The 27473-nt window shown below is 68.3% G+C and overlaps 1 protein-coding gene across 5 annotated transcripts in view; it reads left to right on the top strand.

Annotated features, from left to right (window-relative positions):
* The first annotated feature begins 1439 nt into the window (after positions 1-1439).
* The window catches only part of PRKAG2 (protein kinase AMP-activated non-catalytic subunit gamma 2), a 111165-nt gene continuing 85131 nt past the window's right edge, over positions 1440-27473 (top strand). For 2 of the 5 annotated variants that reach the window (XM_055131284.1, XM_055131274.1), the window contains exon 1: positions 1441-1763. In XM_055131284.1, the coding sequence (XP_054987259.1) occupies positions 1650-1763 (114 nt within the window). In that variant the 5' untranslated portion in view covers positions 1441-1649. Of the gene's footprint in view, positions 1764-24221; positions 24280-27473 lie in introns of those variants that run through there. The other 3 variants (XM_055131267.1, XM_055131301.1, XM_055131291.1) reach the window with 3 other exon arrangements.

The following is a 27473-nucleotide window of genomic DNA, read 5'->3' as shown; positions in this document are numbered from 1 at the left end:
TGACCCTCTGCCCAGCACCCTCTCTTCTGTGCATGTGTGGGGGTCTCCCAAGTGCTGCTCAGGCGGTGCAGGGCCCCTCATGGTACTTCCCAGTGTCTGCAAAGGCCGGGGCTGGGGTGCTGGGACGCCTGGAGTCAGGACGGGACGGCCCCTCGGGCCTGCAGGAGCACTCAGCTCAGAGAACCAGCACGGAGGGGGCAGGGCCCGGGCGCGCCCAAATGGGCAACTACCGAGCTGCTCCCCGGCCCCATTCCACAAGGCCCACCGCCCCTGGGCCTTAGCCCAGCAGCTTTAAAGTCTTTTCCCAAGCAGAGGCCAGGCTGGCCAGTCCTTCCCTCCCCTCCGCCCCGCGCCACCTACAAGGCATGTCAGGAGCACTGACATGGGGACCCCAGATTCACACGAAACACAGGCAGTGTTTCAACGGGGGCAAGACGCGCTGCGGCATGGCAGGGCTCGGGCCTCCGGGGCCTGTGCGGTGCCAGGGATCAAACCCGGGTCAGCCCGCGCAGACCCGCAGCAGGACCACAGCAGGCCCGAAAAACGTTTAAACTCAGGACGCTGCACTCAAGCTCCCTGCCAGGAAAGTGACCCTGGGGAGCAAACAGACTCGGGGAACAAACAGACTCGGGGACAAACAGACTCCACTGTGCTCGAGGCCCAGGGCCGGTGCCAGCGTGCCTGAGTGGGCCAGGGTGCCCCCAGCCAGAACTGGTGCCCGGGGCCCGGGGCTGCGGGCACTGCCCGGCCCGGCCTTCCTTGCAGAGGGCTGAGGGGAGCAGCAGGGGGGGCAGGGCCTGCCCTCCCCAGGTCTGGGAATGTCCCCACAACCCACCAGGAAAGGCCACAGCTGGAGGCCCGACGGCCACCTGACTTGGGGGTCTTGGGGTCCCAGCAGGCTGAGGAGTGCCCGGGGGCCGGTGGTCTGCGGGGCGAGTGGGAGGGGAGGGGCGAGGGCCGCAAACGCGGATTGCAGCGGAGGCCAGAACTAGCGAGGAAGGGGGGGGGGCATGGAAGGGGCGACCCTCCTCCCGGGGCGCAGGCTCCTGAGACGTGTCCAGGGGCCTCTGGGCTACCTCGGTCTCCGGACCCGGCCGAGGAGAGGAGGGAGAGCCGGGGGTCCCCGGCGGGGATGGGGGCGGGGGCAGCCGGCCGCCTCTGCACCCCCCAACCCCCGCCCCCCGCCCCCCCCCCCGCCCGCTGGCGCCCCGCGTCCCTCCGGCGTCTGGGGGCGGCGGCACGTGCGCGCGGTCGGGGCGCGCCCACCCCGGCCCGGCCCCGCGGGAGGAGCCCCGGGCCCGCCCCGCCGCCGCGCCCGGCCCCCCGCGACCCAATGGCGAGGCCCGGCCGGCCCGGCGCCGCCTCCTCCCGCCCAGGGGGCCGGACCCGCCGCCGCCGGCGCGTTTATCCCGCGGCCGCCGCCCCGCGCCGCCCGCGCCCCGCAGCGCCCCGGCCCTGCACCTGCCCAGCGCCCCGGCCGGCCGGGGGAGGAGCCGAGGGCGGGGACGGTCGCGCCGCGCGCCGGAGGAAGCAGAACTCGGCCACCCGCGGGAGCCCCGACGCCCGCCGGCCCCGGGCGCGCTCCGGACCCCACGCGGTGTCGCCGCCGCCTCGGACCCCGGGCGCGGGATCCACCCGGGGCGCGAGTTATGGGCAGCGCGGCCATGGACACCAAGAAGAAGAAGGACGGCGCCAGCCCCGGCGGGAGCGGCCCCAAGAAGACCCCCGGGCCCAAGAGGCGCTCGCTGCGCGTGCACATCCCGGTGAGACCCCCGGCCCGAGACGCGCGTGTGCGGCTCGGGGCTCCGCGGGCGGCTCCGGGCAGGTCTCGCGGGCGTCCGCTCAGCCCCCGGCGGGTGCGGTGTCCGCTCAGTGTCCGCAGGGTGCGGGTGTCCACTCAGTGTCCGCCGGGTGCAGGTGTCCACGCAGAGACCGCCGGGCGCGGGGGTCCGCTCAGTCCCCGGCGGGTGCGGTGTCCGCCCGGTGTCGCCGGCTGCGGGTGTCCGCCCAGTGCCCGCCCGGCGCGGGTGTCCGCTCGGTGTCCTCCGGTGCGGGGTGTCCGCTCGGTGTCCGCTCAGTGTCCGCCGTGCGCGGGTGTCCACTCAGTGCCCGCCGGGCGCGGCGCGGGCGCGGGGGGAGGGCGGCGGCGCGGCGTGTTGTTTTGCTGAGGGCGGTGTGGACGGCGCGGGGAGGAGGAGCCGCGTCCGGGACCGCGGGGCGGGGCGGGGGAGGGGACAGCGCGGGGCAGGGGATGTGTCGGCTCCCGGCCCCCAGGTTTCCCCGGGGTGCCTCTGAGCCCGGGGCTGGGGGTCCGCCGCCCTCCCGGGGAGCGCGCCCTGCGCCCCCGTGGGGTCTGCGGGAACTGCCGCGAACTTCCGCCCGGGCCACGCCGTGCGACCTGCCCTCGGGGCCCGGGACCCCCGGGTGGGGTGTCGGACCTACTGCCCGGGAGGAGGGAACGCCCCCCTGACCACACCCCCGGTGTCCACCAACCAAGTCCGTGTTTGCCTAAACGCAGGAGCAGGCGAGGCGGACCACAGGCACGCACACGCGCGCGCGGATACACAAGCACACACACACACACACACACACACGCACGCACGCAGGCGCGCGCGCACACACAACACGCACACATATATGCGCGCGCACACACACACGCGCGCGCGCGCGCGGGGGTGCTGGGTCTGGGGCGCGGGGTGGGTCTGGGCTGGCCGCAGGGGCGGGGCTGGGCGGGGCTGCCCCGGCTCCTGCCTGCCTTCTGGGCCCCCCTCTGCAGGTCCGCTCTCTGGGTCGGTGACCTGCCCACCTGGGTGGCGACCCCCGTGTTCCCGGCGCCTTCTCCCTGGGAAGGAGCAGTCCCGGGCCCTGGGTCGGCGGCAGCCTGGCACCTGTCCGTGTGTGAGGTTGGTGGCGGGCACGGGCGCACGCAGCAGCCGAGACGCGCCGGAGCCACGGCCCCCCGCCGGCGCCGCCTGAGCCCTGCGCTGCGCTCCTCTGCCCGGGAGTTGGAGGTGCCCTGTGGGGCTGAGCACTGCGGGGCTGAGTCCCTGCTCTGGGAAGGACTGCGGGCAGGACGCTTGCGCTGGACCCGGCTGACTCCAGCCCCCCAGATGGCTTCTTGAGCCGGGAGTGGTCCCTGCGCGCCGCTGGTGTGGCCCCAAACCCATACACATAAAGAGGCAGTCGGGGCTGGAGGGCAGATCCGAGGGCCCCCCAGAGTGGTGTATGGGGGTGTGGGTGCCCAGCGGACAGAGGCTGAGCTGAGGCGGGGGAGCCCCCGACACCCCCAGATGCACTTTCGCTAGGAGCCGCCCCGCTGACCTGCTGAGATTCCAGCGGGACCGGGCGGCCTGTTGGGTGCCTGCAAATCAGGCCCAGGGAGGGCCCCGCCGCGGGGTGCCCGCGCCCTGCCCCGGGGTGGCCCTGGGGCTCAGCTCCACCCTTGCCGGCCTCTCCCCGGGGAGCCGGACCCGGGCCGAGTCCCTGCGGGCCTCAGCCTCTCTCTGAGGCACTTGGGCGATGTGACGGAAACCAGGGGTCTGGCGAGGGGAGGGCGGAGGGCGGTGGGCACGTCCTGGGCTCCGTCAGCTAGCTCTGGAGGGGCCGCGCCCAGCTGGGGGGAGCCGTCCTGGGCCCTGCCCTGCCGCTCGCCAGCACCCAGGCCTGGAAGCGAGAGGGGCGTGTGGGGTTCCCGCCCCCACCCCACCTTGCCGGTGAGAGCAGGAAGAACAAGGAAGGTTCTGGAAGGGATTTGGAAGAGCTCGTCAGCAGCAGGGCCAGGCGGGGCGCCTGCCAGGGCCTGGGCGGGGGGGGGGGGGGGGATGCAGGGCGAGTGGGGCCCCCGCGTCCGCCCCCCAGGAATGTCGCCGGGGCCGCGGGCCGGCTGCTCTGGGTGTCTGAGTGGCCCCGGCGAAGGCCGGCTGGGGAGAGGAGCGGGCAGGGGCCGGGACACTGGGCAGCGGGCAGAGCGGCCCAGGGGTTGGGGCTCACGGGGCACGGGAAAGGCCAGTTCACACGGCCGAGGCCGGCTGGGCGGCTCGGGAGACCCGGGGACGAGGCCCGGCCTGCGGGGCCGCGGGGGCCGCCTTCGTCCAGCCCTGCACCCTCTGCCCAGGTTCCCCCCAAAGGAGGGCACTGTGGGGGCGTAGGAGGAACAAGGGTGGGGGTCCTTGGGGCTGGGGGTCCACTGACCACAGCTCACTGTCCCGCACCTCCCCGAAGCCACCCAGGGTGAAAGCCCGGGGGCAAAGGTCAGGCTCGCTGGCACAGGGGCGCCTCGGTCTTGGTCAGCTGTCCTGCCCTCAGCAAGGCTTGTGTTCCAAAGGGGGCTCCTCTGGGGGCCTCGGCAGACCCCAGTATTGGCTTAAGGATAAATGCAGGTGCCACCCCTTCCTGCCCGGCCAGCAGTGATCGTGCCAAGGTGCTTCTCTCCGTCTGCAGGAAACATGTGCTGTTCTGTCTGTTTCTCTGCCCTCGGCTTCCTCCCTCCCCTCCTTCCTCCCTCCCCTCCTTCCTTCCTCCCTTCCTTCCTTCCTTCCTCCCTTCCTTCCTTCCTTCCTTCCTTCCTTCCTTCCTTCCTTCCTTCCTCCCTTCCTTCCTCCCTTCCTTCCTTCCTTCCTTCCTCCCTTCCTCCCTTCCTCCCTTCCTTTCTTCCTCCCTCCCTCCCTCCCTCCCTTCCTCCCTCTCTTCCTTTCTCCCTTTCTCCCTCCCTCCCTCCCTCCTTCCCTCCCTCCCTCTTACCCATCTTCCCTTAAGTTTATCCATGGATTGATCCATCCGTCTGTCCATTCGTATGTTCATTCATCCATTCATCTGTTTATCCATCCATCCATCCATTTCTTTATTTGTCCATTCATCCTTTCTCCCATCGATACATCTTTCCATTCACTCATCTCCCATCCGTCCTCCGCCCATCCCCCACCCACGCTATCTGTCCCCTGTCACTGTCGCTGGGAGGAGTTGTCCTGGGTCCCGACTGTCCCACAAAGCGTGGACGCTTCCGGCTGTGCCTCCGGCTGGGGTTCCCGTGCTGCCTCTCACCTCTGCCCGCAGGGCCCATCCTGTGCTGCCCTGAGCATCGGGTCGAGCTAACGGTGATGCGCCCAGAACTGTCCCAGGTCCTGGGATTCTTTTCTGTTTGTTTTGGGGTCACGCTCAGCAGTGCTCGGGGTCACTCCTGTTGGGCTCAGGGGACCAGCTGGGCTGCTGGGATTGAACCCGGGTCAGCCTTGGGGCTGGGCCCCGTCTCCCTGGGGGGCTCCGAGCACTCAGGAGGCCCCGGGGCCCCCAGCTGTTCTCCGTCACACAGCCACGGTTCCCTGCATGGGCCTGGATGAGGCGCGGGGGCTCCCCCGGGAACCCAGGAGCGTCTGGGGTCCTGGAGGACTGTACCCCCTGGTGCCCGGGGCCATGGGTTCGAGGGCTCCAGCCCCGTCGATGCGTGCAAGGCTGGAGGCCCCGGCCCGCTGTCCCCTGGCCCTCCTTGTCCTCCCCACCCCTGCCCCGCCAGGCCCGGTTCTGTTGTGATGACCAGGCTTGCACATCTGGCTTCCTCGGCCCTTGGGCTGTGCTCGGAGACCCCTGGCACGGCCGGACCCGCAGTCACAGCGCGGGGGCAGGAGGGCGGGGCCGCCACGACCACACTTGGCACAGGTGGTGACACTGGGGCTCGAACTCACAAGGCAGGTACCTGTGCCCCTGAGCCATCCCTGCCCCCCTCGGCCTCCAGTGCCCAGTGGGGCCTAAGAGCCATGAAGACGTGCTCTGCCCCCTCCCCAGCGCTGCCGCCTGGCCCGCTCTGCCCTGGGTTCGAGGTGGAAGGGTCCGAGCCCGTCAGGGTCCCATCAGCGGCTCTGATGACCCAAACCTACTTCCCCCAAACGCGGCCACCTGGACGGTGGCTGCCCTGCGGTGGGGCGTGCGCTCCCCTCGCCTCCTGTGGCGGCTCCCACTGACCCCCAGTGGCCCTGCCTGAGTGACCCGCCCCGCCCACGGCTCCCCCACTGGGCACAGGCGGTGACTCTGGTGCGACTCTCCGGCAGGAAGCACTTAGGGACATGTTGCCGCCCCGTCACCTGCCCCAGTGCGCCCGCTGGGGGTCTGAGCGGGCCCCCTGCCGTGCACACGGACGGACAGACGGATGGCCGTGCCCCAGACAGGGACTTCCTCTCTCGCTTCCTGTTTTCCGCGGTGGGGGCCTCTGCTTGCTGCCGACACTTTCCCTTTCGGGGGACCTTCCTTTAGGGGGGGTGGGCGCGGGATAGAGCCCACCCTCCATGGCCACACAGAGGGTCCCACGTCCCCAGCGTCCCGGGGAGGGACGGGCCCAACCCCGTCACCCCAGGGAGTCCTGTTTCGCTAGGAGGCCACCAGGGGTCCAGGCAGTGCAGCGGAAGGGCTGACTCCAGCCCCAGCGCGGGGGCTGGGGGCGAGCAGAGGGTCAGAGCCCCACGCTGGGCACCATGGCGGGCAGGCGGGGCCGCCCGTCAGCGCCTGACTGTGTCCTGACACACGGGTCCCACCGTGAGAAACCGTCCTTCTCGGGACTGTAAGTCCGGGTCCCCGTCCCCGAGGTGGAGAGTGTCCAAGAGACACACACCGGCGGAGAAGCATCTCCACAGCGGCCTGCGGGACCCGCACCACCAGCTTCTCTCTCTGTTGGTTCACTGGCGTGACGTGGCTCCAGGGCGGGCGCAGGGTGCCCCACGGAACTAGGGCTGTGTCCCCAAAGCCCCGCCAGCCCCGGGGCCCTGCTGGGGAGGAGAGGGGGGCAGCGCGGGCCCCCTCCGGCCTCGCGAGGCGCCGGCTAATCTGATTCTCGCTCCCCACTCGCTCCCTCTACCTCCTCTGACATAATTTGATCTCCATCCTTTCTTCCTGTTGACAGGAAGCCCTTGTGTGCCAGCTCGCGGCCTGCCGCGGGCCAATCAGTGCTCACCGGGCGCTGGGCCCGCCGGGCTCCCGCTTTGATCTGCTCTGCCCTGGCAGGGAAGCGGCTGCGGCTCTGGCAACAAAGGCCGCGGGGCCCTGGGAAACCCCGGGGGTGCGGGGCTGCCCGGCGGGGTCACTCGGGCTGCGTGGGCCGACGGGCGTGCCGGGGCGGGCACCGGGGGCCGGCCGGGGGATCCGCAGGCCGCTGCTGGCACTTACGTCGGGGTGGGGTGGCCGTGGGCCGACCCGTCCCCCCCAGAGATCCGCCGGAGTCCTCCCCTCAGCTCCGGAACCACCTCCCCTGGGGACGGGGGTGCTGCCCGCGCCGCCCCCGCAAGGACAGGCCCCCGCCGCCCGTCCCCACCTGTCTCCTTCCTGTGCCCCCCCGCCCCGTGATTCTCACCCGTGACCCCCTTGGAATGTCCTGGGGCCCTCGGAGCCCTGAGGAAGAGGGAGTGGGGCGGCCAGTGGGGGAGGGGCGTGTGCCAGGGGCCCGGGCAGGGTGGGCCGCGGGCGGCCTTGCTGGTGCCCGGCCCGCCCTGAGCGTCCAAGCCCCCGTTAGTGGCCTTGGCCTTCACCTGCCCACACCAGGCCACCAAAGGCCTCGGCGACATCCCGCAGGCTGTGCGCAAGTGTGGGTGGGGGCGGGGCCGGGGAGGCTCCAGCGTCCACTCGGAGGCCCGCCCTCCCAGGTCCCGGGGTGGGCGGAGACTCCCGGAGGCCCCAGGGCTCCCGAGGGCCCGAGATGGGGAGCAGGAGCTCAGCACCCGGAGTCCGGGGCAGCGGCCAGGGCGGCACATGGTCACGGGCAGGCTGACAGGGCGGCCCCGAGAGCCTCGCCCGCTGCTCGGCGCTGGCCGGGGGTCAGCGTCACTGGGGACCAGGGGCGGGCACACGGTGGACACGGGCGGAGCCCCCACTTCCTGCTCTCTGTCTCGGTCAGGGCGGCCGGGCTGGCTGGGGCGTCGTGACCTGGGGTCGCTGCCCCCTGCTGACCGAGGCCGATACGTGACGACGCAGGAGCCACAGTTCTGTGGTGTTTGGGGCCTTTGGTTTGCTTGTTTAATTTTGGGGCCACGCCCAGTATTCTCAAGGCTCAGTGCTCAGTGCTCACTTCGGGTGGGGCTCAGGGGACCTTACAGGGAGCTGGGGCCCCAGCCCAGGCTGGCCGTGTGTGTGGAAAACCTGCCTGCTATGCTGCCGCTCCAGCCCCTGTATTTCGTTTTTGGGGGGGTCACACCTGGCGGTGCTTTGGGGGGCTGCTTCCTGCTTAGTGCTCAGGGAGGCTCACTGCAGTGCTCGGACCGTGCGGTGCTGGGGTTGAACCAGATTCCCCAGTGTGTGCAGCCAGCACTCGGGCCCCTGGAGCTTCTTTCATCGCGTGCCCAGGTGTGACGTGAGAACACGCCGAGCTCTCAAACAGGCTCACATAGTCGTGGAGTTTCTAAGCCCGTAGTTACACGCTAATCCCAGGTGTCCGGACACACGCAGCACAGGCTCGAGGGTGGCCTCGGGGCAGCAACCGTGCTCGGTCCCTGGGCCTGGGGTCCGGGCTCCCCACCCCCTCCGCCTCCGGGAGAGAAACCCCAGCCGCCTGCTGGGGGCTGTGGCCAGGGCAGAGGCAAGAGAATGTTCTAGGCTCCAGGACAGAGGCCCCGGGGGCAGCAGCCGGCCTGGGGGGGGATGTGGGCCAGGTGACGCCCACCCCGGGCCCGTGGATGGGGCCCCCAGAGCTGGTGCCTGGCCAGAGGGCACGGGGTGGGCCCGTGGCACGGCAGGGCCCGGGAGTGTTGGGAGGAGACAAGCCCTCTGCTGGCGGGCAGTCCTCTCTGGAACCTTCCCTCTGGCACCCGCACCCCTGCGTGGCTTCCGTGACGCTGCCAAGCCACGGTGGCAGTGGGCAGGGGCTGTTCCTCTGTGCCGCCCCAGGGCCCTCCCCAGGTGTGGCCTTCTGGGCAGTTGGGGAGGCCTGGAGCTTGGGCTGGGCAGGCAGTGTAGACCTTAACCCGCTTGAAAGGCCTGACATTTGCCCCATCGTCACCGATCGTCCCCTCACTGTCCTTGTTACCCTCACCTGAAAGGGACTCTCAGCCAGCAAGGTCCCCGGCTTCTGTCTGACCTTCAGGGCTGGGGGGGAAGAAAGCCGGGCCCTCCGACGTGGACCGGGAGGCATTGGTGGGGGCCGGCTCCGGCCCTCTGGAACATTCCAGAACTGTACCGACCCTGAGATTGTCCCAGGCGCGGGCCAGGGGGGTGAGGCGCCTCTGCCTTCTCTGGCTGGCTGGTGCAGGGGTGAGGCCGGCAGCCCTGGTGACCCTGGGTTTGAGGGCACTGTCCGTGTGTCGGCGGCAGTGGCACGCGTTGGTGATGACGCTGGTGTCGTGGACGGCGCGGGCGGCCGTGTTGCTGCTGAGGCTGCTGAGTGTCACTGTGTCGGGGCTGGGGACGAGGGCGGTGACGGTCGCGCTGGTGCTGCTGTTGTGTTGATGACCCTCCGAGGAGGAGGAGGAGGAGTGGGGGGGCACGGATAACCGAATTTACGGGGGTCAGATGACGACGCGGTCACTGGGAACCGAGTGCTTAGTTAAGTCGCTCAGTTACCTGCCCAGATCTCGGCAGATTATTCACAAATCCCGCAAGACCCAGATGTGCAGCGTGAGTGTTTCTCCGACGCGCTCCTGCTGCTTGCGGGGGAGCCGTCCTGAGCAGCGTCACTGCGCCGGCCCCTTCCCCTCTCGCCTCGGGACCGTGATGTGGTGAGCTCACGGGTGCGAGCGTCACGCATGGCTGAGGGGGCGAGGCATCAGAGCCCTGGAGCAGGGGTGGGGCTGGCAAGGGGCAGGGAGCACGAGCAGGAGGGGCCAGTCTGTCTCCTGGGGCGCAGTCGGTGGGGACGCCCTCCCTCCCGCGAGGACAGCTTGGTCCCCGCCGTGTCCGTGGGGAGGGGGAGCTGCGGCTCTGTGGGGGGGTGCGTGGGGGCTGGCTTGGGCGCGGGGGCCGAGGCTGTGATTCACGGAGGCCTCTGCTTCCCTGTGCTCTCGGGCAGTTGACCCATGTCCTCGGGCTGCCCTCCGGGGGCTGGGGGTGTGGCGAGGCGGCTCAGTGCCACCCAGCGGGCCGGAAGCAGGCGTTCCTCTGCCGGCGGGGCTGAGGGCGGCCGCGGGCTCGGTTTCAGTTCTCTGCCGCCTCCCTCCCAGCCTGGCCGGTGCCGCCCGCCCTGCTCTCTGGTTATGGCCCCCAAAGCCCCCAAATGTGTCCTGCAGGAACCCGTGAGACCGGGGAGTCGGGCTCCTGGGGCTCCACGGGAGAGAGGCCGCAGAGCACGACACCCTCGACTGTGCTCGAACATTCCGTGTGTTCTCCGGAGAGCTGTGCTGGATTTGTTTCGTGTCCGTCTTTCTAATTTATCTGTTAACAGTTATGCCCCCTGACGTCCTTTGGAACGCTCCTCTTCCATGTTTCACTCGTTTTTCTCCTTTATAGCTAAGACGGCCCCTGGCCACTTAGTTCTGCAGTGAAAAGGTTTGTGGGTTCGACCCCAAACCCTCTAGAACTGTCGTTTCCTCTCCCTCAGGAAGGGGTTGGGCGCGGCAACGCCACGTTGGCTCCGGCTGTGAATTTCTAGGGTGGCCCTGAAGGCAGGCACACACGCACACTCGCAAGCACGCACACATGCACGCAGACACACATACACACATGCAGACACACATGCACACAGACACACATACACACATGCAGACACACATGTAGACATGCACACACTGCACGCGTGAAGACAGGCACACACACATGTTTGCAAGCACGCACATATGCACGCAGACATACACACGTGCAGACACACATACATATACACATACTCAGGCACACATGAAGGCAGGTACACACACATGCTTGCAAGCACACACATGCACGCACATGCACATGCATGCACACACATGCACGGAGACACATGCAGAAACATACATGTAGACATTCACACAGTCAGGCACGCATGAAGGCAGGCACACACTCTCACAAGCACACACATGCAGGCATAAACAGGCATGCAGGCATGCATGTGCACACATGCAGACACGCATGTAGACATGCAGTTAAACACGTAGGCAAGCACGTACACATGCAGGCATACACACATGCTTGCAAGCATGCATACATGCAGGCATGCACACAAGCATGCGTGCACATGGGCAGGCATGCACACACACATGCAGACACGTGTGTAGACATGCGCACATGCAGACAGCACGCAGGCAGATCACTGTTGCTTTGTGGCTCACAGGGGATTCCTCTCGCCTCTGGCTCTCCGCGGGCAGGTGCTCGTGGGTCCTGAGTGCCGTTTCCACAGCAGGACACGTGCTCCCGGCTCAGAACCGGAGCGAGAAGGCGGTGTTCCTGCAGACTGGGTGGTCGGGACACGCGTGGGTGTGCACGCCCCCAGCAGCTGCCGCTTCCCCGGCTCCACTGCTCCCGGGCAGGCTTGTGGGGGGGGGGGGTTGCAGGATCACAGGCCCCGAGCCTGCCCCCACGGGGAGTCTCTGACCCATTCTGGGGCATACCCCAGTCCCTCCACTTGCAAGGACTGAGCGTGTCCGGACCCTCTGCTGGTAGAGGCAGGCGAGGCGGGACCTGCAAGGAGGGGGCGTCCAGGAGCGGGGCTGGGCCCCTCCCGTGCCCTCCCAGTGCCCGGCGCGCCCGCCAGAGGGTCCCGCAGGTGGGGTTCCGCCCTGTAGCATTTTGCTGCCTGGCTTGACTCAACCGTAAGCAAGACCCTTCGGTCCAGTGCTGTTTGCGGTAGCAGAGTGTCAGCCAGCGGGGCCCCAGGAGCCGTGGGCTTGCGGGAGGGAGGCCACCGCTGGCCTGGTGACAGGGAGCCAGCCCCTGACCTCTGTCCTTGCTCACGCTTCTGCGCCCGCAGACCTGGGAGTCTGCCGAGACTTTCTCGTGGCCTCTCCGAGGTGACAGCGGTCAGCAGTGTGAGCGCTTGTGTTTCCGGACTCCCTGTGGCCACATGTCCACCAGAGGCGTCTTCCCGGCCACCTCAGCTGGCAGCCAGCCTGCGCGTCGGTTTGGTTTACCTCTTCCGTGCTTGGCCCTGCACCTCCTGTGCAGACGGGGGTGGCACTGGTGCCCTCTGCCAGCTTGGGGAAGGGGCTCCTCCGAGGACCCTCGGGCTGTGAGGGTGAGGCAGAGGGACAGCCACTGGTCCCAGTGCAGGTCCCCTAGGAGCCGGCGCCTGGTGGCCACTAAGTGTGTGACCGCACAGCCACCAAGTGTGCTTGTCTGTATGATTGTCCCCACCACTGAGTGTGTGACTGACCTGCGCCACTGAGTATGCATGTGTGTGTGTGCATGTGTGCATGTGTGTGCATGTATATGCATGTGTGTGCATGTGCATTGTGTGCGTGTGTGTATGTGTGTGTGCATGTATGTGTATGTGTTTGCATGTGTGTGCATCTGTGTGCATGTGTGAGTGTGTGCATGTGTGTGCATGTATGTGCATGTGTGTACATGTGTGTACGTTTATGTGTACATGTGTGCATGTATGTGCATGTGTGTGCGTGTATGTGTTTACATGTGTGTGTGAGTGTGTGCATCTGTGTGCATGTGTGTGAGTGTGTGCATGTGTGTGTGTGTGTGTGTGCATGATTGTCTCCGGCCGCTGCGTGTGCACAACTGTCCACGGCCACCAAGTGCAGGACTGCCAAGGCCACAGAGTATGCTCAGTGACCATCCCTGACCACCAGGTGCAGAGTGCGTCCTGTCGCTGTGCCTCGCCGTGTCTGTGCCCGCCCAGGAACCCGCACAGAAGGGCCCCTGGAAGCCCAGCCCTGATCTCCCAGCCCCAAAGGCCAGCCCAGGGGGCAGGCCTCATGCCCCCGAGGACACGTGTGGTGGGGACACGCGTGGCTGTGCTTTAGGCGGGAGCTGGTGGCTTCCAGGCGCCCCGTCTGCATCTCTGTGCACCTTCCACTGCTGAGGAGCCCTCCTTGGGCACAGATGGCCTCTGCAGGGACCCCCGCCCCGGGCCTCTGCAGGGACCCCCCCCCGGCCTCTGCAGGGACCCCCACACCCCTGGGCCCGTCCACTTAGCGGAGAGGGAGGCTCTGTGTCAGGCCTGTCCTGGCACGGGCCCTCTGGGCAGCAGAACTGGCCTCTCCCCCTGCCCTCTGGCCCTCCCGCCCCTCTAACCCCTCTGCTCTGTGGCCACGCAGGGAGGATCCACGACTGTGTTTGCTGCCCCGAGTGACTCACTTCTGAGAGCTGGTTGGTGTCCGCTGTGGTCACGAGGCTGCGCATGGGGGTCTCCGTGCTGGCTGCCCCTCACGCCCCCTGCTGCACCCCCACTGCGCCACCCCCGTGATGCCCCCCACCAAGCCCCCTGCCCCTCCCCCGCCGCCTCTGGCCCCAGTCCCGCCTTGGCTGCGTTCCTTCAGAGCGCAGCGTCGCCGGGCTTGAGAAACCTGCCTCTGACCCAGTTCTCGGCCCGGGGGTGCCAGTGTGCCCTGCCTGGCAGCCGCCGCCCCTTCCCGGCCCTGGGGGCCCCCGTGAAGCGAGGCGGCCCTTTCCCAGGCACCGTGGCCGGCTCCTGTTTGGGGCTGGGCTGGGGCCGGGGCCGGGGACACGGTGGGGCGGGCTGTGCCCAGATGCTCTCGCCCATCCACCCTGATGGCTCCTGGGCGCGGGGGGGACTCGGGGGCCGGGCTGTGACCCCGGCCTGGGGGAGCCGGAGTCCCACCCGGGAAGGGCCCACGGCAGCGGCTCGGGTGGGTCTGAGCAGCCAGTCTCGGGGTCGGCCCGAGCCGCCCGGACCTGGGTCTGTCGCGAGTCACAGCCCTGCGCCCGTCTCAGCCAGACTGGCCGCAGAGGGAGGGAGAGGCCGGGGCGGGGCTGCGGCTGTGGGACTCACCCGCCCAGTTCCCCGACCCCTTATCTCCCTGCGCAGCGCCCGGTGGCATGGGCGGGGCCGGGAGTCTCCGTGCTCAGGGAGCTCTGGGCAGCGGGGGTGGGCAGCTGGGCCCCGTCCAGCATGTTCCCCGCCCGCCGCCCCTTCCCTGATGGCGCGTCCCCCACACAGCTGCCACTCCGGCTGCCTCCTGCCTCCGCGGGATGGCGGGTGTGCCGGGAGACGGGAGACGGGAGACGGGCTGGCAGCAGGCGGGTGCCCAGGGAGGGGGGGCAGACGGTGGCTGCAAGGGTATGGACAGTGGGGTGGACAGCGGGGAGGACAGTGGTGTGGACGGGGTGGTCGGGAGTGGAACGTGAGATGAAGGGGTTTAGATGGCGGTGTGGACAGTGGGGGGACAGCGGGGTGGACAGTGGGGGGACAGCGGGGTGGACAGTGGGGGGACATTGGCGTGGATGTGTGTGCAGAGAGTGCTATGGACAGTGGTGTGGACAGTGTGTGTGGACCTTAGGGTGGGCAGTGGGGTGGAGAGTGGTGCAGGCTCCACTCGGGATCCTGGGCGGGGCGTCCAGCCCCCCGTGGAGCCCTGGGCTGGGCATCGGGGTCCCCCACCTGAGGTGAGTCGGGTGGTGGAGCCCCCAGCAATTTTGCCTCGGAAATGATTTTTTTTATTTTGTTTTGTTTTCTTGTTTGGGGTCACTCCTGGCGATGCACAGGGGTCACTCCTGGCTCTGCACTCAGGAATTACTCCAAGTGGTGCTCAGGGGACCATATAGGATGCTGGGAATCGAACCCGGGTCGGCCACGTGCAAGGCAAACGCCCTCCTCGCTGTGCTATGGCTCGGGCCCTGGAAACGCTGGTCCCGGAGGAACTTGTGGAAAATAGCAGAAGCCGCATGTCTCGGGAGGGTGGCTGGGCCCCTGGTGTGCTGCCCCGCACCCCTCACCCCTTCCTGTCTGCCCAAGGCCAAGGCGGCGGCCATGCAGGGGGGGCTGGGGTGCAGGCGTGTGGGGGACCCAGGCACCCGCCCTTCCAGAAGCTTCTGCGCCTGCTCATCCTGCCAGGCAGTGAAGGGGTCCCCACAGCCAGGACCCTGGGAATGGCCTGACACGGGACTTTCTGCAGAAAATGGGCGTGGCCCGGTGGCCGGGAGGGCACCCTGGCACTGCGACACCAGCCCCACGCGGGGCTTTCCTGAAAAGGGGAAGCGGAGGGGCAGAAGCAGAAGCGTCTCAGCCAGGGCCTGAGCTCTCGTCTCCGCAGGCTGCAGCCCTGCACCCTCCCCTCCCCCTCCCTCCCCTCTGCAGCCCTGCACCCCTCCCCCTCCCACCCCTCTGCAGCCCTGCACCCTCCCCTCCCCCTCCCTCCCCCTGCAGCCCTGCACCCTCCCCTCCCTCCCCCATGCAGCCCTGCACCCCCTCCCCCTCCCTCCCCAGGCTGCAGCCCTGCACCCTCCCCTCCCCTCCCCTCCTTCCCCCCTGCAGCCCTGCACCCTCCCCTCCCCTCCTCTCCCCTCCTTCCCCCCTGCAGCCCTGCACCCTCCCCTCCCCCTCCCTCATGGCTGCAGCCCTGCACCCTCCCCTCCCCCTCCCTCCCCCTGCAGCCCTGCACCCTCCCCTCCCCCTCCCTCCCCCCCTGCAGCCCTGCACCCTCCCCTCCCCCTCCCTCCCCCTGCAGCCCTGCACCCTTCTGACTGCAGGAGGGGGCCGAGGCAGTGCCCGGGTGTCCCGCCTTGCTCTGTGCTGTTCCCAGGTGGCTGAGACCCTGTTCATGCTCCTGCTGTGTCCCAGGTAAAGCCCGTGCCTGGGCCTCAGCCGGAGCACTGGGTGACCTGCAGGGTGACCTGCAGCCCCTCGTCTGTGGCGGCAGGGGTGGTCATGAGCCCGGTTGGTGGCAGTCCCTGGGGCCCTGGGTGACAGTGACGGCCTGGGGGGGGTGGTCTGAGGCAGCGAGGGGTGGGGGGTGGGGTGCAGCTGGTGCCCGGTGCCCCTCTGTGTCCACGGGGGACCCAGGGAATGCCACGCCCCCCCATGATTGGCAGCTCTGCTCGGCTGTGGGGCGGGGGTTGGCAGGGGCCGGCGCTCCTGGACGCAGGCCTGAGGGGCAGGAGGCACTGGGCAGCGGGAGGCCTTGGCGTCCAGCCCGGTTCAAGTCTGCCCGTGACGCTGGGGGATGGGTGCCCTCCCCGGTGGGGCCGGGGGTGCCAGCCGAGGCGTCACCGTGCGGTGGGAACCGGGCAGGTCCGCTGTCCCTCCAGGACAAACTCACCCCCGACCCGCACCTGCGCCTTCCACAGCGCTCCAGAGGAAGCTTCTAGAATGCACCTTAGGGAAGCCCCCGCCCGGGAACGGGACTGCAGGCTCTCGTCGCTTCTCCTGCGGCTGCGCGTTTTCAGGCTCCCTGTGCGTCTGCGCTGCGTCCCCGCGCCCCTCCTGCCGTCTTCTGCGTCTGGACTCGGGGAACTGAGGCATTCATCCCCCAGGGGGTCAGTGGGTGTCCCGGGGCATGTCTCAGCCTCTCGGCACCCCTCCTGCCCTGTCTCCTCCCTGTGGCCCCATGGCTGGGAGTAGGGGACAGACGCCACAGACCCAAACCAAGTGTCCCTTTAGCCCCCACGCTGTCTCTGCACAGAAATCACAGCCAAGTTTGGGCAAGAGGCGATGGGCAGCAGTGGCCACTAGGCAGTGATGGGCAGCAGTGGGCAGCAGTGGGCAGTGGACAATGGTGGGCAGCGGTGGGGAGCGGTGGCAGGTGGCAGGTGGCAGGTGCGTCTCCCAGGAGTTGGGTGATGGCTCTGCTGAGTCTCCATCACTGTTTCGAAAGGCTGGTGGGACTGACCACATCCAGCAAGGCCTGTCTCTCAAGGAAGGCGTTAGGAGAAGGGTAGGTGTGATCAGTTATGGCTGGGGATCAGGTGTGATCAGGTGTGATTGGGGATCAGGTTGATCAGGGATCAGGTATGATCAGATGTGGCTGGGGATCGGGTATGTGATCAGGTGTGCCTGGGGGATTGAGTATCATCAGGGATCTGTGTGATCAAGTGTGACTGGGGATCAGGTATGATCAAGGACCTGGTGCGATCAGGTGTGACTAGGGGTTGGGTGTGATCGTGGATCTGGTGCGATTGAAGTGACTGGGGATCTGATGTAATCGTGTGTGACTGGGGGTCAGATGTGATCAGGGATCTGATGTAATCGTGTGTGACTGAGGATCGCGTGTGATCATTGCTCTGAAGCCTCCCTGGGGCGGGTCTGCTCTGACCTGCTGCAGCCTCCAAGTGCCCGCTGACAGATGCCCCATGATGGTGGCCAGTGGCCGTGGGAACTCAGCACCCTGCAGAGACCCCTCCCCTCCCCGGTTCTCCACCTGCAGCGTCAGAGCGGGGGTGGATGGGGGTGGATTTCTGTGACCCCCAGACTGCCCTGCTCCCCTCCCCAGAGAATCAGCTGCGGAAGTCTCCCTGTCTCCGGGGAGGCAGCCAGTGACCGCAGCAGCGGGGCCAGCAGAGCCCAAGGCCCGAGGCCACGGCCCCTGTCCACCGCAGTCCTGAAGGCCAGACTGGCCGTCGCTGCCAGGCCTGGGCCTCCGCCCTGACGCCCAGTGCTGTGCCCTGGGCCTGACCCGGCTTGTGCATGAGTCTCACAGAGGCAGCAGAGTCACCCACCTTTGATGGGGAAACTGAGGCCCAGAGACCTGGGCTTGGTGCCGTGCTCCAGCTTCACTGCAGCCCTGGGGAGAATCCCGGCGGGGGGGACACAGCACATTCTGCCCCCAGACCAGGACACGGCCTTCGAGGCATCGAGGCAGCGGTTCCAGGCTCGCAGGAGAACCTGCTCTTGCCGCCGTGACCTTGTCTCCAGCAAGCAGAGCGCGGTCAGGAGAACTTTGTGTCCAGACTGCGGTGACCCCCGAGGCTGCTGGCGTGAGGGACAGCCAGGCCGGGCTGGGTGTCGCACGAGTCACGGGGCCCTGAGCTAGGGAGCTCCCGCCTGGGCCGCCCCCAGGCTCCCCCGAGGGCACCGTGGGCTGCGTCGCCTCTGGACTAGCGGCCCCCGTGGGAGTGTGGGGGCGTGGCTGCTCCCCACAGCCCCCGCACAGGCGTGGACCCCGCCCCGCGCTGGGGGCTCTGGAGGAGACGGGGAAAGCCTGGACCCCGACTCTCTGCAGACCAGTCTGGCCTCTGCGTGTGTCAAGTACTCAGATGCACACACACGCAACACACACTCACACTCATACACACACTCACACTCATACACACACTCACACTCATACACACTGTCACACTCATACACACACTCACACTCATACACACACACCGCACACACTCATACACACACACTCATACACACACTTACACTCATACACACACTCACACTCATACACACTCACACTCATACACACTGTCACATTCATACACACTGTCACACTCATACACACACACTCATACTCATACACACACTCACACTCATACACACTGTCACACTCATACACACTGTCACACTCATACACACACCGCACACACTCATACACATACACTCATACACACTCACACTCATACACACTCACACTCATACACTGCACACACTCATACACACTCACACTCATACACACAGTTACACTCATAAATCACTCACACTCATACACCGCACACACTCATACACACACTCACACACCGCACACACTCATACACACATTCATACTCATAAACTGCACACACTCATACACACACTCACACTCATACACACCACACACACTCATACACACTCACACTCATACACTGCACACACTCATACACACACTCACACTCATACACACTCATACTCATACACACACTCACACTCATACACACTCATACTCATACACACACTCATACACTGCACACACTCATACACACACTCACACTCATACACATGCTCACACACATGCCCGTAACGCACACTCACACACACACAGTCACACAGGTGCTCACACAATCACACAGTGCTTGCACTCATATGCTACACACATGCTTTTGCTCACAGTCACCTACGCGCTTACACTCACATTCGCAGTCACACCTGCACTCACACTCACACACATGCTCACACTCACATGCTCCCTCACATGTTCACACACCCACATGTGCCCACACCCTGGCGTGGCGTGCTGCCGTGTTAGTGACGGCGCTGACCCGGGACCTCTCCTGGCGGTTCCCTCCTCAGTGTGGAGCTCCCGGGCCCTGACCCCACCCTTGGCCACCTGGGGCTGCGGCCCTAGAGGAGAGGCCAGCAGGGACAAGTGTGTGCGCTCCCCCTCGCCTGCCCCTCGTCAGAGACGCTCCCCCTCGCCTGCCCCTCGTCAGAGACGCTCCCCCTCGCCTCCCCCTCGTCAGAGACCTCCGCAGTCGACCTCGGCCAGCCCGGCCGGAATGGGTCTGGGCTGCTCCGCGCCCCGGGCCCTGACTGCCCCCCTCCGGCTCCTGGGAAGGGGCCCGCCTGCCCCAGCTGACCCAGCGAGATGTCAGAGTGGTCCCGGTGGATGGCCAGACCCCCACAGGTCTCCCAGTGGCCTTTCCCGGCCTTGCTGGGGTCGCTGCGTCCCACCCAGCCCCGTGCACTGAGCCCCCAGACCTGCTGCAGTGGGGCACTTCCCTCCTGCCGCCTGCCGGGACCCTCGTCCTGCTGGGGGCGGGCACACGAGCCCCCCGGGCTGGGCCTTCCAGCCCCTCCGCTGGTTCTCCAGGCGGGCCCCCACCCCTCACCCCACACGCAGGTGCTGGTCTCTGCTGGGGGGTCCTGGCGGGTGGGGTGTGCACCTCCCTAGGGAGTGATACGGCCAGCACGTACCCCCGGCAGTTGGCCGGTTCCTGAGTCGCTTGTCCTGTGCCTCAGTTTCCGTCCAGGTTCCTTATCAGACACACGATTCGACACCCACTCCGCCCAGCCTCGGGCTGTCTTCGGTCAGTCCGAGACACCAGACACCAGGCTCCAGCCCTGGACGTGTCTCCCGCCTGTGTGGTCAGGACCCAGCGCTGCCCCGGCCTCCTCCCTGTCGCCCACTCTGGGCGCAGCTTTCCAGCCCGACTGTCTCTGGCCCTGGTTCCTTCGGGCAGAGCAGCTGGGATGCTCTTGGTCTGGCACAGCCCCGGGGCTGGGCAGCTTCCGTGGCAGCCACTGCAACCGCGGTGACACCTCTCGGATGGACGGACGGGTGACTGGGCGGGACGGACAGAAATATGGACAGGTGAATGGCGGGCGGGCTGGTTGGGTGGCTGGGTGGTTGGACGGGTAGATTAGTGGTGGTTGGAGGGAGGGAGGGAGGATGGATGGGAGGATGGACAGACGGGCAGACAGATGAACAGACGGAAGCCCGAGGCCATGGTGACGAGCAGGTCCCAGGCGGTGAGGCACGGTGTTCTGCATGGAGTGAGCAGCACTGGCTAGAGGCAGGGAGGACGTCGGTGCCGGGGACGTCAGCTTCTGGCGCTTTCTCCCTGGGAGCTCCAGTCTCACAGCGCAGGCTGGGTCCTTACGGGGAAACCGGGAGGAAGGGCAAGGGGGGTCGGCTTCCTCCGGCACTGCCGCGGGAAATGGAAACAGGAAGTGGGCGGGGACGGTGGGCGGGGACAGTGGGCAGGGGAGACCTGCGCCCTCCCTGCTAGGTGACCGCTGCCCAGGTTCTCTTGGAAGTGGGCGGGACCGCTTGGGTCGTGGAGCTTCTTGCTGGAAACGTGGGCAGAGGGGCAGGGAGACGCTCCCGGGCGGGCGCGCATGCCAAGGCCCCGGGGCCCCACGGCACCACCGGATTGCCGCGTCTGTTGTCGTCATTGGCCGAGCGTGGCCGGGAGTGGCCCGGGGCTGGGGGCAGCCCTGGGGAGACAGACACCTGCTGGTCACCTGGCCCTGGGCGTGACCGTTGCTGGACTTCCGTTCGGAGCTTTGACGGTGTCCTGGGACGGGGCGGGTGGCTTCCAGGGATGTGGGGTCGGGCCCGGGGTCCAAAGTGCTGCCAGGTGCAGAGAGGGGCCGCGGGGCGGAGGGGACCCAGGCCCAGGCAGGGGCCCCCGGCCCCCTTTGTGCTGGTGCCCCCCTCGCTGGCCCGCTCCCGCCCACGCCGGGCTCCCGGCCGTCTGCAGGGAGGGTGTCGGGCGCTGACACCCCGGGGAGGGTGTGGACGCGCGGGCAGCGAGAACTGCGGTTCCTAGAAACCGTGTTCCTGGCAGAGACCCCAGCCCAGGTGCTGGACCGGGTTCAGGCCTCTCCCGCTCACACAACTCAAGGGGAGGCTTGGGGGGGAGACGGGGGGACCGAGCTCAGAGGGGCGGCAACAGACTGGGCGAGGGCTGGGCTGGCCACGGACCCCGTCCTGGCTCCCGTGCCCCCGAAGCCAGTGTCTGGGGCCGTGCTGCCTCCTGTCCCGGGGCGCGGGGGACCCAGCCAGGGCAGCCCCCCCCCCCGCCCGAGTGGCCAGTGGGTTCTCCAGGCTGCTGGCGCAGGCGGGACCGGAACGCAGAGGCTGGTTTCCTGCACGGAGCCTCCACTCAGCCCGGGCCCGCCCAGCACCCGGGAACTCTAGAACCTGGGTGCCAGAAGGCAGCAGGGTGACGCACAGGGGGGCAGCTCGGTGCCACCCAAGCCGGGCAGGACCCTCTGGTGGCTGGCCCGAACCCCCACCCTGGCAGGGAGCAGCCCCATTCGGGAGCCTGCAGCCTGGTGAGCACGGAGGGAGCATGGAGGAGCAGGCGGGGGCAGAGGTGCCCCTGGGCCCCTCCCCCAGGCTCTGAGATGCTGAGCTGCGAAGGAGCCCCCCGAGGGGTGGAGGGCAGGACCCTCTCCTTGCAGGTGCTGGCTTGCTGGACTCCGTCCTTGGCAGCTGGAAGTGACCCCTGAGAGCTGTTGGGTGTGGCCCAGAGAGTGAAGGAATCAACTGCAGGAGGCTCAGGACCAGCCAGACCCGGCCCAGGCATGGCGGTCTGTCCCCAGGGGCCCCTCTGTGGGACGCTGACCCCCGAGGGAGCAGGGACCCCCGATCCCGGTGGAGCAGGGCCAGAGTCCAGGGTGCCCTGCCCACGGGGCAGCCGTGAGGCCACGAGGGGACAGGGACAGACAGGCAGGTGACGCCAGCTCACAGAGGTGACCGTGCACCGCTGGCCCAGGGGGCAGCCGAGTCTGCTCCCGAGCCCCCGCCCCCCAGCTGGGCCCAGATGGTTCTGTCTGCACCTGAGGGCCCCTGCCCCCAGATGGGAACTGAGCCAGCGCGGCTGGGCACCAAGTCTGGGGGCTTTGGGGGATCCCTGTGCTGTCAGTCCTGAGTGGTCAGCGGGTTGGGGGCCCTGGGGGTTCCTGTGCTGTCAGTCCTGGTGGCCAGCAGGTTGGGGTCCCTGGGGGCCCCTGTGCTGTCCGTCCTGAGTGGTCAGTGGGTTGGGGGCTCTGGGGGTCCCTGTGGCTGTCCGTCCTGGTGGTCAGCAGGTTGGGGGCTCTTGGGGGCTCTGGGGGTCCCTGTGTTGTCAGTCCTGGTGGTCAGCAGGTTGGGGACTCTGGGGGTCCCTGTGGCTGTCCGTCCTGAGTGGTCAGCGGGTTGGGGGGCTCTGGGGGCCCCTGTGGCTGTCCGTCCTGAGTGGTCAGTGTGTTGGGGGCTCTGGGGGGCCCTGTGGCTGTCCGTCCTGGTGGTCAGCAGGTTGGGGGCTCAGGAATCCCTGTGACTGCCTGGGTGCCTTGGCAAGGTGGCCTCTCCCCTACTGGACAGGGGAGGGGCCTGCAGGTGTGGTGGACACTGGGCGTGGCTCCTTCCTCCTGGGTGCCCCTTGGGTCGGTTCCTTTGCGAGCGCCAGTAGCCCACGGGGCTCGGGGCTGGTGCAGCATGGGGGCGCGGGTTGTGCCGGACGGGCTGTGGCTCTGCATGCACCCCACGCCGTTCCCCGGCCCCAGGGGTGAGACCTTGGGCCCTGGGGAGCCTGCCCCAGGTCCCGGCACTCCCAGCGTGCAGACCAGCTGCTCTCCCGGAGCTGGTCTGCGTGTTTGGGGCCCGCCCTCGGGGGGCCCCGGGGGTGCTTAGAACCCGCAGGGCACACTGGGCCTGGCTGGGCCAGCCGGGGGGGCCCCACTGTCCATTGAGTACGCAGGTGGCCCCGCACACTTGCCCGTGTCCACCCGCCTTGCTGAGCCCATGGCGGGGACAGGGCCAGTGTCCCAGGCAGATGCTTCCCAGAGGGCCAGGGCCCGGGGGCCACCCGGGGGCTCATTTACTGGCCAGAAGACCCCCGGTGTGTGTCTGGCCAGGCGGGGGCAGCTCGGGCCCAGGCCCTCAGGCCATTGAATGAACCAGAGACAGACGGACAGATGGACAGTGACTGCCCCGACCCTTCCTGCAGGGCCGAGGGGACCCCCGGAGCCCCCAGCCCTGCCCCACCCTCCCAGGCGCCCGCCCACTCAGCTGTTCATTTCCTCCCCCCCCACTCACACGGCCAGCGGGTCTGTGTCCACCCCTGCTCCGCCCTCCCCCCCACACACACCCTGCGGCCTCGCCTAAGCCTGCGGGTGCCAGTCAAGGACACAGAAGGCTGCTCAGGGGGTCCCCCAGGCGCGAGAGCTCCCCGCCACCTTCCCCGGGACACCCCCAGAAAGAAGGGCTGAACGGGGTCAGGCTGGTTCCAGAGCGGGTGCAGTGGGGCTCGGAAGCGGAGACCCCCGCTGCCTCCGACAAGGCCTCACAGACCAAAGCCACCCTCGCCCGCCCGCGGGGGCAGGGGCTGGGGTTGTTGAATCAGGTGGCGTCAGGCGCACCCCACAGAGGAAGGGGTGCCGAGTGCGAGTGCAGGGAGGGGCGGGGCCGGGTCACTCTGGGGGCCCTGGCCTGGGGCGTGTGGGCGGTGGGAGTTTGCAGGTGAAGGACGAGCCCCGGAGCTCCCCAGGGAGGCCCCGACATGGTGAGGGTCCGGGCCAGAGCCGGGGGCCGCAGCAGTCTCGCCACTCGCCCCAGGACAGCCAAGGGGCTGCCTCACCCCCGGGCGGCATGACCGTCCCCCCCACTGTGGGCCTGGCTCCCGCTCCCCGGCGCCACTCCAGGGACTGGCACCCGCCCAGCCCGTCCCCGCCTGGCTGCTGCCGCCGCGAAGCCTGGGACTCGCCCGAGCCGGAGGGGCCGGAGCCTTCTTCCCGCCCGCCAGAGGAGCCCGGCGCCCGCGGGCCGAGTGAGTGAGGGGGCGCGAGGGGGCTCGCCCTGCTGGGCAGGACCCGGCCACTCCCCAGGCAGCAGCAAGTGTCCCCCGGGCTGTTCGTCCTTATGTAACTCCCGGGGGCTTGCGGAGACACCCCGTGGGCATGTCCGGGTGGGCAGCGTTGGGGCCCCCCCTCCCCGGCCCTGCCCGGCCCACCCGCCCTGGAGTCACTCAGGGGAGGGGGAAGGAGTGTGCCCCAGGCGGACCCTGGGACCCCAGCCCCAGTAGGAACCGGTCAGCCGCAGGACGGTGAGCCACGGGGTGCTCTTGGGCACGGACAGAGGCGGGGGAGAGGCCGTGGGGGGGCGGGTAGGAGAGGAGGTGCCCCTCCCCAGCCGGGCCCACCCTTGACTGGGCCCCAGGCTGGGAGAGAGCAGCCGCAGCGCCCCCCTTCCCTGGGGGTCTCCTCTCTCCTGGGTCAGCTCAGGGCTGGGGCTCCCGCCCGGGCACACTGACCTGCACGCCGGGGACGGGGCTCCAGCGGCCATGGGCTCCGTGGCAGTGGCTTGGGGTGCTCTGTGGTTTGGGTTGCTCTGTGTTTTGGGGGTGCTCTGTGTTTTGGGGTGCTAACACCGATCGCCTGCCTGGACACAGTGGCCGAGGTCCTGGACGGGGCCCACGCAGCTTCTGGGCGGGCGGGAGCAGGACCCCCGTCCCCAGGCGAGGCTGCCTCCGCCGTGGGCACTGTGGACGGGAGTCCAGGACTGTCAGCATTCGCTGTGTGAGCCAGGAGCAGGCCCCCGGCCTCCGAACCCCGTTTCTCAGCCCCCAGATGGGCCGTAAGTCCCGGCGCTGGGCGCACGGCCCGTTTGCCGGCAGCGTGGCTCCTCCTCGGCCCACTCGCCATCTGCTCTGGTCTCGGCTGTGGTGTTCGGGCCACACGCGGTTGTGTTCAGGGGCTCGGGCCCTCTCGGTGTGGTGCTCAGGGGATGCCCACGCTCGGGCACCGTCAGGTGACAGCTGTGCCAGTTGGTGCCAGGAGCACTGGGTGTCGAGCCCCCAGGGCGGGGTGGCCAGCTGGACCTGGGCAGGGCCGTCAGAGCCACCGGGAGCAGAATCTTCCAGGAGCTGGACCGCGGTGTGTCACCGTCAGTCTCGGGGGAGCCCCCGGGCAGAGTGGGGGGTCCTGTCAGCGGGGCCCCGGGCTCACCTCAGCACCGAGATGCCGCCCTGGGCGCTCCTGCTCCCCCAGCCCCCGGGCCTTTGCAGCCGAGCCCCCCAGCTGAGGGTACGCCTGGCTCGGGCGCAGGGGCTGGAGGGGCGTCGGGGTGTGTCCCCCAGGAAGGGGTCTGGGGGCCTGTTTGGGGGGAGTCTGGCAGCCCCCGCCCCCAGGAGGGTCCGGCTCGTGTGGGGAGAGCAGGGCAGGTGCGGGGCAGCCGGGGGTCTGCTGGGCAGCCAGGGGACAGCGGGGCAGAGGGCAGTGCTGTAGGGACCTGCCCCCACAGGCTGCGGTGGGGACTTGACCCCCCCCAGAAGCGCCTGTTCGGGCTGGGTTGTGGCAGGCGCCCACCCCTGTCCCGGGCTCACATGCCGGCCAGCGGCCACTGCGCCTGCGCTGCCGGGGGCTTCACGCAGCCTGTGGGAGGGTGTCCCCTCCACCACCAGCCTGTTCTTCATCACCTTTCAGTCACTCCTGGACCCACAGGGCGCCTGAGAGAGGCCACCGTGCTCCCCCGGGCTGGGGCACAGGACGCTGACTTCCCTGGCTGGTGCTGGGGGCTGGGGCTGGAGGAAGGGAGCGGAGACACCTGTGTGAGTCGTCACGGGGGTGTGGCGCTGGAGGGGGACAGCTAGCAGTCCCGTGTGCCGGGACGAATCGTCAGCCCTGCCGGACTGTGAGGGGGAGAGGGTGGGGCCCCCCTCACTGCCCACCGCCCCCCTGCACCAACCGTGGTCTCCAGCACCCACCGCCAAGTTCCAGCCCCGGGTGAGAGGGGCTGGTTACGACCGGCTACAGAGCAGCACGTCTCTCTGGGCGCCGAGGGTCCCGTGTCCCTGCAGCCCCAGTGGGGGTGTCTGTGGGGACCCCCGAGCCCCCGTCCTGCCGGGACGGCCGCGCTGCGAAGCAGACGCTCCAATGAGTAAACACGCCCGCGGTGCTCACAGCTCCCTCCATCTCCCATCCCTCCCGGCTCTCCCCCTCGGCCTGTTTTGAAAGATTATCTAACAAGCGCCGGACCGTGGTCCGAGGCTCCGGGTCAGCGGGAGAAGCAGCGGCCAAGCCGCGGGGCTCCAGCAGAGATGCGCTCTGCCGCCGTGGGGCCACCGGGCGCGGCCAGAGCGGGCACAGCGCGGGGGCCTGTAGCCTCCCCGTGGCCCGGACACCCCGGGGGGGGGGCCTGTGCCACCCTCCCAGCCCGCCTCTGCCCTGCCCTCTGAACTGCCCTGGGGCTTGAGAGCCGGGGGCGGGCCGAGCCGGACACATCACACTCTCGGGAGCTCGGGGTCCCCTGAGCCCGGGCTGGGATGCCTGGGGGAGCCCGTGTGTGCTCCGGCGACCCGTGGGCCCGCGTGTCTTTGCGACTCTGCTGAAAGATGCTGAAGCTGGGTGGGGCGGCAGGTCCCGCCGGAGGCCCCGCGGCGTGACTGTGGCGCTTTTCGAGGCCCCAGGTCCACAGAAGCGGGCTGGGCAGTGCCAGGCACGGCTGCCACGTCCCGCCAACCAGCCGAACCCAGGGATCTGATGGCAGGACCACTGTGGGGACCGTGGGGAGAGACCCGGGCTGGGTGAGCAAGGACCCTTGCGTGTGTATAGGGGGGGACCCACCTGTCTCACACCTGGAGTAGGCGCACCTGGACACCCCCTTCACACCTCCTCACGCCCCTTTCACACCCCTTCACCCCCCTTTACACCTCTCCATGCCCCCTTCACCCCTCTTCACCCCCCTTCACACCCCTTCACACCACTTCACCCCCCTTTGCACCTCCCCACGCCCCCTTCACACCCCTTCACCCCCCCTTCACGCCCCTTCACCCCCCTTCACACCTCCCCACACCCCTACCCACCCCTACACGGCTCCTTTCACAGGCTCCTCTGGCAGTGGAGAGAGAAGCTTCACCGTGGGCAGGGCTGCATCTGTGGGTGAGGGGCCCCCCCAAGGGTGCCCCAAGCTGAGGGCATCTACAGGGGCACCCCTTTCTGTTGGCAAAGAGGGGAGACATTTTACCTCTACCTTTGTGGCACCCTGAGCGGAGCCCCAGTTCTCAGGGGTGATTTGGGGTGTGGCAGGCCCAGCCCGTTGTTTTCCCATCTGTTGAGGGGTGTTTTGTCAACTCCTGGTTCAGCTCACACGGACTCTCACGTGGCAAAGGGCCTTATTACTGTGCCGGGCTACGCCCAGAGGCGCCTGGGGTGAGTGCCGCGGGTCCTGCCTGGAGTCCTGTCTGCCCCGGGGTGGCCCCAGCTGAGCCTCTCCCCCCGGCACCTTACCCCGGTGAGCACA

This window comes from Sorex araneus, chromosome 1 (assembly GCF_027595985.1).
Source record: "Sorex araneus isolate mSorAra2 chromosome 1, mSorAra2.pri, whole genome shotgun sequence".
Lineage (NCBI taxonomy): Eukaryota > Metazoa > Chordata > Mammalia > Eulipotyphla > Soricidae > Sorex > Sorex araneus.
Note: the sequence above shows the minus strand (reverse complement) of the source record. Positions and strands in the feature narration are given on the sequence as shown.